General features: G+C 35.5%; 1 protein-coding gene across 12 annotated transcripts in view; it reads left to right on the top strand.

Moving 5' to 3' along the window:
* The window catches only part of Pcgf5 (polycomb group ring finger 5), a 126300-nt gene that overhangs the window by 86095 nt on the left and 27231 nt on the right, over window positions 1-12974 (top strand). For 5 of the 12 annotated variants that reach the window (XM_087184901.1, XM_021253034.2, XM_087184899.1 and 2 more), the window contains 4 exons: window positions 5313-5409; window positions 9506-9561; window positions 9671-9730; window positions 11881-12038. In XM_087184901.1, coding sequence (XP_087041027.1) covers window positions 5313-5409; window positions 9506-9561; window positions 9671-9730; window positions 11881-12038 — 371 coding nt within the window. The remainder of the gene's footprint in view (window positions 1-5312; window positions 5410-9505; window positions 9562-9670; window positions 9731-11880; window positions 12039-12974) is intronic. The other 7 variants (XM_087184897.1, XM_087184900.1, XM_004838494.3 and 4 more) reach the window with 3 other exon arrangements.

The following is a 12974-nucleotide window of genomic DNA, read 5'->3' on the forward strand; positions in this document are numbered from 1 at the left end:
ATCTGTTAGTTGTATACTAAGGCACAAAATAAATAATTTACCTAATGGCAGAAATGGAGTTTAGATCCAGGCAGTCTCCTTGGGATTATCTGGAGCAACCATGCTTATTATCTTGGCTTCTCAAATAGATTCGCATTACAGGTACATTCGTCACATATTCTTTTAATTGTGTCTTGTTCTGTGACAGTGACTTCCTAATGGTAATAGTAAAATGATTTCTGATTATGGTGCAGCAGAGAGCCAAATGCTGCACTGGGACAACCTAACAGGTACTAGCTAGGAAGTTGTCTTTTTGTTACCAGCTCCTGGCCTTCACTTGGCCAGTGTTCTCCAGTTATCTTTTGGCTATATCAGTGAAAGGGCTTTCCAGAGTTAGAGTCCTGGCCTAGGGTGGAACCTGTGATTGTGTTCTTTAAACTCTCTCACTGGTGATTGTGATACCCATCTAAGTTTGAAAAAAAAACTGCTTTTGATGGCACAGTGGCCATTTTTCTATTAATTTATGTAACAACCTTGTTCAAATTAAAGAAACAGTAAAAGTAAGGAGCTTTAAACAGAAATTTAATGATGTTTATGATGAATTAAATATAAAGATCAATTAAAGACAAGAAGCTTATGCCAGGGACTAAATGTCATTCATTCTAAGATACATTGCATAGTAGTTTGGATTTTAAGCCTGGAGCCGGATAGCCCAAGAATGGATGCCAAGTCTGCCTACATAGAGGGCAGCTGCAGGCTGCCTGCTCAGGCTCTCCAGTGGTGCTGTGTTTGTGTTACTTGTTTGTCAAAGGGAAATGGTAACAGTCCATACTATAGTCCATACAGTGCTCTGAGCCCAGAGCTTGACATTTGGTTATTGCTCAGTAAATGTTAGCATTTGTTATTTAAGGATTTTTCCAACTGGAGATATCTTTGGTGTACCTAACTTCATTTCTCATCCAGATGTTTCATGTGGCTGTAGCATCTATCTCCAGAGTGTCTGGTGAGAAATGGAGACTGTAGTTGGCCTCCATACATAGTCTTAACCTTAGACTAGTAAAACCTTCTAAGCACTATTCTGGGACCAGTTGAGTTAACCAGTACAGCAATAGAGCATTTAGAGAACTTGGCATTAAATCTTTAAGATGTTTTTAAAATGTGCTTTTCCATTGGTATAGATTTCGAATTATAAACTGAGATTCAAAGGTCAGTTTTCTGGCAACAGAAGTTTTTTAAGCTAAAAACTAGGGAAATCAAATCCTTATTTGTGTTTTTCAGTTTTATTGAACTTTTGGCTTGGATTTCCTGAGGTTCTAATTTATATGAGGTTGTACTCTATTTAACGACCTTTAAAAGCCATGTTGGAGATTATTTTCTAGAGTTATTTTTTTTAAAAGAACAAATAAGATACTTAAAAGGACTGTTTTGTGCAAAATATACTAAAAAGGTGTAATTCTATAAGTTGAAGTATGTAAAGCTTCCAAATTAATGCATAAGGCATTCTTACAGATCTATAGAAATAAAATTAGAAACAAATGTATCATACCAAAATACACTGATAAAAAAGATAGACTCTGGATTCAAATATTGCCCTTCACTTCTTACTGGCTTCATTACTTTAGACAAGTTTGTAAAGTTTTGTAATCAGTTTCTTCATCCATAAAAGCATGACTAATAAGGTTACCTAAATAATAGGCTTGTAGTGTGGACTAAATTACTACATTGTGTGGAATTAAATATGTTACTTAGGACATATGTACACATATACTCATGTATGATGATGATAATGGCTGGTACATAAACTCTTTTATACATATTGATGATGAAAGTGATGATAACTATCACCAAATCATCTGAACAAAAAGTAAAAAATATTACAGTGGACCCTTGACTTATGAACTCAGTTGCTTCATGAGGGCTGGTTGTAACTCACATTGGTCATGCTCTTCTACACAGCCCTCAAAGTCTCTCTCCTGTATAATTTTAGGCCACACTTTCTTCCAGGCAGATCTCAGTGTCCTTGGAGAGACATTGGCCCAGGATTTCTCAGTTAACCCCACATAGGAAAGGATGTGGTAGTGTTCCTTCCAGTACTCTTTAAGGGTTAAATCTGTATCTGAGACCACCTGGAAACACAAGCGGCCGGCATTCAGGTCGTAACTCAAGACTTTGGTCATAAGTTAAAACTAAAATTCCAGTCGTAACCCAAGTTGTTTGTATGTCAGGCTAGTCATAACTCGAGAGTCCACTGTATATTACTCAACATTTTCTTTTTTAAAAACTATCTGAAAAAAAATTTAGCCTCAGTTTTACCCTTAGCCTCTGGAAAAAAGTTATTCTAGTTCATATCAGAAAACTTGGATTTAAGTCTGTGCTGCCATTCAAAGTAGGCAGGTTATCAACCTATGGAAACCTCTCCTTTTTCATCTGCAAAAGTGAAACAAGATTTTGTATCTCAGATATTGGTACAAAAAATAAAGTCATCCCTTGAAAGAAGTTTCTGTCTGCATTTAGAACAGCACTCTTCAGTAAAAATAAAATGTGAGCCACGTATGTAAATTAAAATTTTTCTAGTAGCCACTTAAGAAGTAAATTTTAATAATATATTTAACCCAGTATTTCTAAAATAGTCATGTCAGCATGTAGTTAACATAAAAATTACTGAGTTTTTTCATGTTATTTTAATTTTAGTGGGGTTTTTAAATATATATAATTACAGCGCATCTCACCTTGAACCAACCACATTTCAAGTGTTCATTACCCACGTGTGGCTGGGGGCTGTGATATTGGGCACTCCACATCCATAATGTAGATCTGTATTCCTGTCAGAGTTCTTGGGTACTGGTGTTGTGCTGGCTTCGAACAATTAGCTTAGGCTTATTCTTAAAACTGTGCACCTGTGGATGGTTAAGAATTATATCTCTTTAATCAGGCATCCTAGATTAGTATCATTGCCCCTGGGAGGATAAGGTCCTGCCCTGATCTTTTTGGCTGACCTAGATGAGGATTTGCTCTGGGCATGACATGCACATCTCTGTTTGGTCAAGACTGGTAGACAACAAAAGAATGCTGAATCCTTTGACTATGATAAATCTTTTGAACCACAAGGATCAGAACTCCACGTCAGGATCATACTTTGTAAAACTCCTTCACTTTGGTTTCTTTGCTGTCCTTTTCAGCCTCTTTCAAATTTGAAACTTATGTAGGGTCCCTGGAAAAAGAGCAAATGCTAGCAGTCTTCTGAATGTATTCAAATGATCTGTTCTCCATTTCAGCATGGCATTAGCAAGGCAGCCTTCACTTCTCAAAAATTAGTTTGACTTTTTAAAAAGGCATTTAGAAACCGAGCATAGTAGACCTATGATGCTAGCATTCTGGGAGGCTGAGGCAGGAGGAATGCAAATGCAAACCCAGCAAGGGCAACTTAATGACTTAGCAAGACCCTGTCTCAAAATAAAAGTGGTGGTGGGCAGCTGGGGATGTAGTTCAGTGTAAGGACCCTGGTTCAATCCCCAGTACTGCCTAAAAATAAATAAATAATTAAAATATATTTAAAACCTCTTTGGAGATTTGGGGTCCAGAGGAAGTACTCAATTTTACATGCTAACCCTGAGCTAACTGTCTTTTGGTTTGTTTTTTTTCTTGGTACCAGGGATTGAACTCGGGACCTTGCACTTGCGAGGCAGGCACCGGAACCACTAAGCTAAATCCCTGGCCTAACTGCCTTTTAAAACATGTTTTCTTATACTGTCTTTCACATAAATTTGGAGAGGACTATAGCGAGGGAAGGGTGTTACCTTAAATAGGTGATGGAGTGATGGGAGTACAGGACATGGGATTCTGTTGCATTCATCCACAGAGCTACTTAAATGTCACCTTTTTAGGGAGGCCTACCCTAATCACTCTGTTTAGCTGCCACCTCCCAGGACTCCATCTATCTTTTTGAGTTGGAGGATGGGATAAAAGTATCATTAACCATGAACTAAAATCATTTGCTTGTCTTCCTAAATAGACTCTAAGCTCCATAAGATTGTGGACTTTGTCTGCCCCTGCATCCTCAACTACTTGTATGATGCCTAGCATTCAATAAATGCCTTTTAAATTAGTGAATAAATTAGTGAAACAAATGCTGTTATTATATATATGTACTGAATGGTTTTAAAATTCAAGTCCTGATAGTTTTCTTCCCTTTGTTGCACTAGCCAGTATATGTGATACATTTGAATTTTCAGACCTAATCTCAGTGGTAGGGATTCTAGGTTCACTCTTGACTAAGGTAGATAAACTTACTTCTAGATAATGTGGGCCATGAAGAAAGGGAAAGGAGTATATTGAAGTTAAATTGTGAAAGGAGGGTAGAATAATATTTCTTGATGTCTTCACTTGGTGAAAATACCAGATTGTACAGGGTAATAATATGGAGGAGGAGTACAGGAAAGGGATTTGGATTGAAATTTTATAGTTCACATGCTGTAATATATGAATGTTTTGGAGGCAAAATAATTCGCATAATATGTAATAGAAGCTTAGGTAAAAGATGAAAGATTCATAACCAAAAAAATTAATATTATTTGGAGGAAATGTAGGGTTATATAGTGTTATGGCTCCAAATCCACCAGTCATATCTGTATTGTCTTTCTTCAGAATCTTTATTTAAAATTGTTATTATTCTCCTTAGTTTCTCATTTATTCTTCCAGCTTAACTGTCATGCCTTTATGCCACTCTGATACCCATACCTTTTGCTCCATGGATTTATAGTCCCTATAAGTACAAATTCGGCAAAGGGCAGAAAATCCATTGTAACTCCTGGTACTTTGTCAAGAAAAGTAAGCCCCGGGGCCGGGGATTTAGCTTGGTGGTTTTGCTGCCTGCTGCGCAAGCTCAAGGACCTGAGTTCGATCCCCGGTACCAAAAAAAAAAAAAGTAAGCCCAACACATTGAAAACTCTTAGGTTTTATTAAGAACTGTTTATGTCGCATTCAAATAAATTTTTAACAAAAGAGGTAAAGGCAATCTTAAATGTTTTTACTTTTCTGTCCTACTTCTTTAAAGGAGAAACAGTTCTTTTGTGTAAATATACCATCTTTTAAAAGGAATATGAGTAGAATATTAATATGATTTGTGACTATAAAAACTAAGCAAAATAGTAAATGTTTCTTGTATCATGGCTCTAGGCTTGCATTTCATTTGAGTTTTACTACAGTTTCAGGGTTTTGTAAAGTTTGATATAATAACAGTACATTACTTGTAGTAGGTAATGTTGTAAGGACTATTTCTGCTTAAATGATAGTTCAGATGATCCATTTTAACCTAACACCTTCTTTCTTCTTAGTCTGTAAGACTTGTATTGTTCAGCACTTTGAAGATAGCAATGATTGTCCCAGATGTGGCAACCAAGTTCATGAGACAAATCCATTAGAAATGTTGAGGTAAGGAAATATATTTTATAGTTCATCTAATTTATATGTATTGTATAAACTGTCAGTTTTTATTATATGCTATATATTTCTTAATGTCTTGACAGTTAATTTGGGTCTTAGGAATTTTATGATTTTCATTTTAAATAATTTTATTTTAAGATTAAAATAAGACTTTTTAATCTTAAATATTTAGGAAATTCATTTGAAAATGAAAGTTGTAACTTTCTCTTAGGTTTTTAGAATGACTTTAGTTGCTATGTAAATATGGTGGCCATAGTCTGTGGACCTTTTTCATTGAGGAGAAAATATTCATCAGCCAAGAGTAAGAAAAAGAGGACATGGAGAGCTGAGGAGAGAAAAGTTCAGGGGACAGGGAAAGTATAGTGTGATTCCTGGCAGCATGAAAAGCACGTTTGGGTTGTAGTCATGAATTTGAAGGGATGTGGTGGTTTTCTTTTTAAGCCATGGGTACAAGTGCAAAGTTAATGGAGAGTTGAATTTAGCTAGAGTTTGTTGTTATACCAACCAATTTTGAGCAAGTAAGAGAGACAAGAGAATCAAGGGTATATGTATGGGAGTGATTCTAATGATCATATCAGTCTTAACCTGGATTAAGAGAACATCCAGAGTGGTTAGGAATGTCTTAGAGGAAAGAGAATGAATCTAGTCGACTCCTAAGAGGTGGGCACATGGTGAGAAGAGATTATTTTTGAGAGTTTCTGAATTAGGTACATTGTAAATGAAAAGAAATAGTTACTAGAAAAAAATAGAGGATATATCTTATAAAGAGTGCTCTGTGAATACAAAAGGGAGGAATTGAAGCCAGGGCCTCCTGCATGCTGAGCACATACTCTGCCACTAAACCATACCCCAACCCCATAATTATTTAATTATCATGGAAGCACTGTTACTAAACAAAAAACCTATATTGAGTAAATATATTAGTAACAAAAGTATATTTGGAAAATGGAAGTAAGGAAAAGGCATATGTTGGGAGGAAAGGGAGTGACAGATAATATAAGAGAACTAAACTTTTAAGGAAGTCAGAAAAATCTACATAGCAGAAAATGTGCGGCTTTTTTTTTAAAGAAAAGTATGAAAGTAAATACCAGAAAGAGGTTAGATTTGAAAGTGATTGCTTCTGGGATGATAGGAATCAGAACGGGTGGATGGAGCCTGAGAATGTTATATTTTAATATAAGTTTTCAAAGGAAATTTTATTTTTGAATTATATATATATTTACTTTTAAATGTTAAATTAAGAAAAGAAGTACTATTTCTTCTGTATTACTACTATTAAACAGTCTGAGAAAAGTTTGTGAATGAGTTAGTATTTGAGTTGTCTTACGGAATAAAGTTAATGCCAGTTTGATTGGAACGTAAGAAAAGTATTTGAGCCAAGATAAAAAACATGAGGGAGAAAAACAGAATGGAAAATAGAAGGAATTCTTGGGATAACTAAGCCAGTTGACCAGAAAAGAGAGACGTGAGAGAATAGCATCGATTACAGTTCATATGGGATTTGAGTTATATAAACACTGGAAGCCATGTAGTGGGAAGAAATTAGTTCTTGAGCTAGGAAATAATGATCAAATTAGTATTCTGGGGAAAACATTCTGAGAATGTCAAGTTACAGGAAGATAGCTCTATGTCTTACTTTGACAGGGTGGTGAATGATAGTGGATGGATGAGGTGGTAAGGAAAGGCTAGACAGAAGAAATGTTGAACTGTGAGTGAGGCTCAGTTGAAGTGTGTAAATCAGAGACAGAAAAGTTAATTCTTTATTTTGAGCCTGTTTGGAAGAGTTGCTGTATCACTTAACAATTTAATTGTTAAGACAGTGAAGGATAGTCAATATTTCATTGGAGGAGGGCTGATGAGACAGTATTGATACAGAAGAGGTAGTTGAAGTGTTCAGCTTCTGTTGGAAATAAGGAACGGGAGCTTGGCAGTGAGATATCACAGACAGATAAAGTTCACTGCCTTTTTGTTAGTTTCAAGCAGCAAATGTAGATGTGATCCTCAAGGAAGACAATCCATTGAGAAGTTCAAAGAGTATAGAGTATACAGAGCAATAGATTTACAATTACGGTCAGTCCTTTGTATCTGTGGGTACTGCATTCACAGATTTAACCAACCACAGAGCAAAAATATTTGAAGAAGGTCTGGAGATATAGCTTAGTGATAGCATACTTGCCAACCCTGCACAAGGCCCTAGGGTTCAATACTCAGCCTGCAGGAAAAAAAATTGAATTAAATTAAAGAAGAGAACAGGAGAGGGGTAAGGGAGTGAAGGAGAGAAAGAAATATTTGGGTGGGGGATTGGATTTGTATTGAACATGTGCAGATATTTTATTATTATTCCCTAAACTGTGCATACCATTTAGCTATTTATAAGATTTACATTGCAGCAGGTGCTATAAGCAATCTAGAGATTATTTAAGGTATATGAAAGGATATGCATAGGTTATATGTAAATACTATACCACTTTATACAAGGGACTTGATGATTTTGCTATTTGTGAGGGGTCCTGGAACCAGTCACGCATTGATACTGAGGAACAACTTTATTTAGCTATTTAGTAACAAAGAATAAGTAAGAAAAAAAACAGGAAAGGAAATTTTGAGATAGATTATTTTAACATTCAAATAACTTCATAGCAATATGAGAAAATTAATTTTAAAAATAAATTTAAAAAATTTTTCAATTTAGAGCTGGATGTGGTAGTGTATACCTGTAATCCTGGCACCCGGGAGATTGAGACAAGAGGATCACTGAGTTCAGGGCCAGCCTGGGCTTCATAGTTCAAGGCCACTGTCTATATAATGAGACTCTGTTTGGAAAACATTTTTCTACTTGAAAGTCTTAAAACCTATTTAGTATGAAGGAAGTTATGGATAACTTTAAAGGTTCAGGAGGGAAAAAAGAAGCAAAACAGAGAATATGTGACAGAAATAATAAAGATTTATGCTTTCAAATTCTAGTTGGGAGGAAAAATTAAAGTGATAACTTTAAAAGATAATGAGTTAAGCAATGTTTTTCCTTTTTAGATGTGAGAAACCTTTGCATGCTTGAAGATTTTGAAGGCAGAGTAGAGTAATACTGTTGAGCAGGATGAAGGAGACTAAGTGAAAAGGGGGGTGTTGTGGAAGCAAGAAGATAGATTGAAGAAATAAAGCCATGAAAAGGAAAAGTTGTCTAGCAAGAAAAGTAAAAAGATAAATATTTAAGTTTTTATCAAGGAAGACAGAATAACTAAATAGTCTCCACTTCTTAGAAAAGAGCAAGGGAGATGATTTCCATCGTAGGAAAGAACTAGAATTTTGGTAGAGATTTCAAGAGTGGACTTACCAGCTACTGCTGCATATAAGAAATACCCCTTAAATTAATGCTTGCAAAAGTAAGCACTTGTTATTCCTCACAGTTCATGGGTTGGCTGGTGGTTCTTCTGACCATGGTTGTGCTCCCTCGTGCACCTGCAGTTAGCTGCACACCCCAGAGGCTGCTCTGCTGCTCTTTGCTGGGTTCTTCCCCAGGTTGGAGGTGGGCTGTCTGTGGCCTCATCTAAGATAACCCCAGGAGGGTAGAGTGGTGATCCTCTACATTGTGTCTCATCCTCCAGGTGTGTTCTTACGCTAGCAGGATTCTGAGAGAGAAATGCCTGTTTTTGAAGCTTAGGCTCAGAATTAAGCATAGCTGCCATTTGTGCCATAGTCTGTAGGTCTAAGCAAATTTCAAGGCCAGCCTGTATTCTCAGGGTTGGGAAACAGACCCCAACCCATAGTCAAAGGAGGGTTAAGAGAGAGAGCTGGGAACTGAGATCATTTTTTAAATCAGTCTGCCACTGGCAAAGACTACGAATGGTTATGCTCCGTGTGCAGAAGATTTGGTATACTAGGTATGCTAAAATAATTTTTTTGTATTTTGTGATACATGCATGATATAAATCTCAAACTATATACATACCGGATTTTTTTTTTGTACCGGGGATCCAACTCAGGTCCTTGCGCTTGCGAGGCAGGCGACGGAACCACTGAGCTAAATCCTTGGCCCCTATACATACTAGATTTTGATGTCTTCATTGTTATTCTCCTTCCTTTGAAGGTTGGATAATACATTGGAGGAAATTATATTTAAGCTGGTTCCTGGACTACGAGAACGTAAGTTGCTCTTTAGGTTCTTACAGACTTGCAGTTTTACGAAATCAGCATTTCTATTAAAGATTTCATGATTGTTCCTATGGTTTTATATTCTTTTCTTTTAAATTAGAAGAACTTGAGCGTGAATCTGAATTTTGGAAGAAAAATAAGCCTCAAGAAAATGGACAAGGTAACTTTTTATTTCTGTATCTAACAGCATCTCTCAGATTGGTTAACTTTTTGGTCAACTCTTTCTAAATTCAAAACTTTTTGTTGCTTTGATAAACTAATTTTTAAATTTTATTTTAAATTTTAAATTTTTCAACTTTCTCCTGCACAAAATTCATTTTCCCCTGTTTTTTCTCTTCATGAGATTTTATGTAAATCTGTACAAATCTGGTATCCAATTGAGGACAGTTGGAAATAGAGGAAGTTGGGTTTTGAGATCAGAAAGAAAAAAGACTAGGTGATTATAGCAATAATTTCTTAATAGGAAAAAATCTGAAGTAAGAAATAGCTTGCAGGGCCGGGAATTTAGCTTAGTGGTTCCAGCGCCTGCCTCACAAGCGCAAGGTCCCAAGGTCGATCCCTGGTACAAAAAAAAAAAAAGCTTGCAACTAAATAGCGAGGACTTTAAAAATTAAAAAAAAAAAAATTGGTGTCAGGAATCGAACTCAGGACCTTGCTCTTGCCAGGCGGTGTGGGCTAAATCCCTGGCCCTGTTTTTATTTATTTTAAAGTTCATTTTAATAGGAGAGGGAACTAAGATGTGACTGAGAGTCAGAAATTGCTATGCTCTGATACTCTGGAATCAAATTTTCATAGATAGAGCTCAGATGACACAAACTTAACATGTCCTGAGAATTTAAAAAATACCTCAGTGGGCTTACTGGAATTTTTCCTATCGCTTATGCTAAGTGTCCACATCTCTTCTGTTGGTTCCAGGAGACTCAGCATTTGGTACTTCTTAATAATTTCAGCAAAAACATTACTAATCAGAGAAAGGCCTTTTAGTATATGTTATCATTACAAAGGGTTCTCTGAGATAATAAGCAAGTTGGATTATTTACCATTTTTTAAAATACGAAATTTCATTCAAGATATCCTAAATACCATTCAAACCTTTCATATGTATGTGTGTGTACATATATATGTACAAATATATTTGCCAATTAAACATTAGGATGGATGAAAAAATGCTGCCTTTTTTTCACCTGTAAAATGGAGATCATTGTTTTATTACTTCAACTTAACTGTACAGAACTGTTTTCATAAGCAGGGGATGTCTGACATAGTTTGGATGACTGGAGTAAGGTAGCAAAGGACTATTTTTAATATATAGCAACAAATGGGCAAAGACACTAAAATAACTAAAGCCTTGTTTTATTTAAGTGTACATTGCAATTAGATGGTAGTGCCATAGCAAAAATAGAGATAACATAAGGTTAATTAAATGTTCCAGTTTTTACTGCCTGCTCAAGAGGACAGGAGCACAGGGAATTGTCATCAGAAGTTGTATGGTAGATTTAGTCTATGACTTTTTGTATCGAATTAACTTCTTTTTTTTTTTTTGGTACCGGGGATCAAACTTGGGTCCTTGCCACTTGCATAGCAGGTGTCGAAACCACTGAGCTAAATCCCCGGCCCTTGAATTGACTTCTAAAGGGCTGTAGCCTGCTAAATTTTAGCTCCCTCTTCCTGTTTCTCCCTTTTAAAAATATTTATATTTAATCTTCAGGTAGAGAATCTGGATCTTGTTTTGGAGCTAGTTTGATTCATAGAAGGCACTTCCTATCTACCTAATTTCCTTATAAGTATGAAGAAGAAAGAGATCTTACCTGTCCTCTATTATTGCTCTATAAAACTTTAACTGTTGTCATTGAAGAGGGGCTGATTTATCATTGCAGGGAGGGAGGGGGTCTACAAAGTAATACTTGGCTGGCAATTATTTCAAGTTTTAGGTTAGAGATAATTCATCTAGAAATCTTCCTTGAATCTTTGCTTCATCCCCAAAATTTGAGTTCATTGCGTCTGTTACATATGCCCACAGAGTTCATTTTACCTCTAACATCATGTGTTTGTCTATTTTTTTACTTTGTCCTATACCTTGGCCACTATTATGTTAGGGATGATATCCCTCTGCTTTCATTAATGTTCCTTCAGGCCTAGCACAGTACATGTCTAACACATTAGCAAAGGCATGCAATAAATGAATGCATCAGTAAATCCAGTTGTATTGTTTATATGCCACAGGTTTCAGTCTGATTTTGGTTTTGATGAGTCATGCATTATTGCTTTAAACTTTTGAATTATAGCTGACTTTTTAAAAAAATTATACAGATGATACTTCGAAAGTTGACAAACCTAAAGCAGATGAAGGTGATGAAAATCAGGATGATAAAGACTATCATAGAAGTGACCCACAAATTGCTATCTGTCTAGATTGTTTACGAAATAATGGACAATCAGGAGACAATGTAGTCAAGGTGAGTGGACAAGTAAGTTGTATTTTTTTAATGATTATATTATAGTAAATCCTTTTAAATTTGTTGATGAATTTTTTGATACTTCAACTGTTTGCATCTAAAGTTTTTATTAACATAATGCAGTAGAAAGCACATCTTTGACAGTCCTGCAGATGGTCAAGCAATTGCTTACTCTGGGCACCTGTATGTTCCACTTCCCCCCTCCATTATCCTGTGCAAATCCCACCATCTAGTGGCTAATGTGGAGAATCACACCTCTGTTTCACGTCGATCTTTTGTACCTTTGTTGGGAGTTCACAGGATATTATTTATCTTTTATGTGTGTTAACTTATGCTCAGGTACGTAATTCCATGTTAAGCAATGGTTCTAACCCTTTTATTCATTCTCTTAATTTATCTCTTTATATTTCTATTTGTAATTCAATAAGCTTTCCATATCATGGCTATTATATTTTATAAATAATACTGGTTTTGAAGTAAAATTAATTGTTGTAAAGTACCTATGAACTTTTAAAGTCATTAAAGGCTCTGCATTATTTCCTACAGAATTTTCATTTCTAATCCTGTTGCCCTCTGTGTCTGCTAATTGATCCCTTTTTAAAAGATCTTAGAACACCCTATTTATTTTTATTGAATTTTTTTTTTTGGTCTTTAAATATTACTTAATGTTTTCTGCTTTTTATTGCACGAAATTTTCATTTTCACTATAAATGTTCACTACTTTAGCTCTTAAATAGATGTTTGTCACTTTGTTTTATCCATTGTCTCTAATTTTCTTTTGCTTCCTCTATGTAAATCTATATTTTTTGCTAATGCATGTAGTGGCAATTTTCTATTAGGAGACAAAAACCAATTTTTTAATTCAATTTAAGCTTTCACAGGATCTTGCAATAAAGAATAAGAATAATAGTTCGATGTATATTTATCTGCAATGCGAATATTAGACAG

The sequence above is a fragment of the Heterocephalus glaber genome, unplaced genomic scaffold, assembly GCF_053883595.1.
Source record: "Heterocephalus glaber isolate CG9 unplaced genomic scaffold, H.glaber_assembly_v1.0 deba00001497, whole genome shotgun sequence".
Classification (NCBI taxonomy): Eukaryota; Metazoa; Chordata; class Mammalia; order Rodentia; family Bathyergidae; genus Heterocephalus; species Heterocephalus glaber.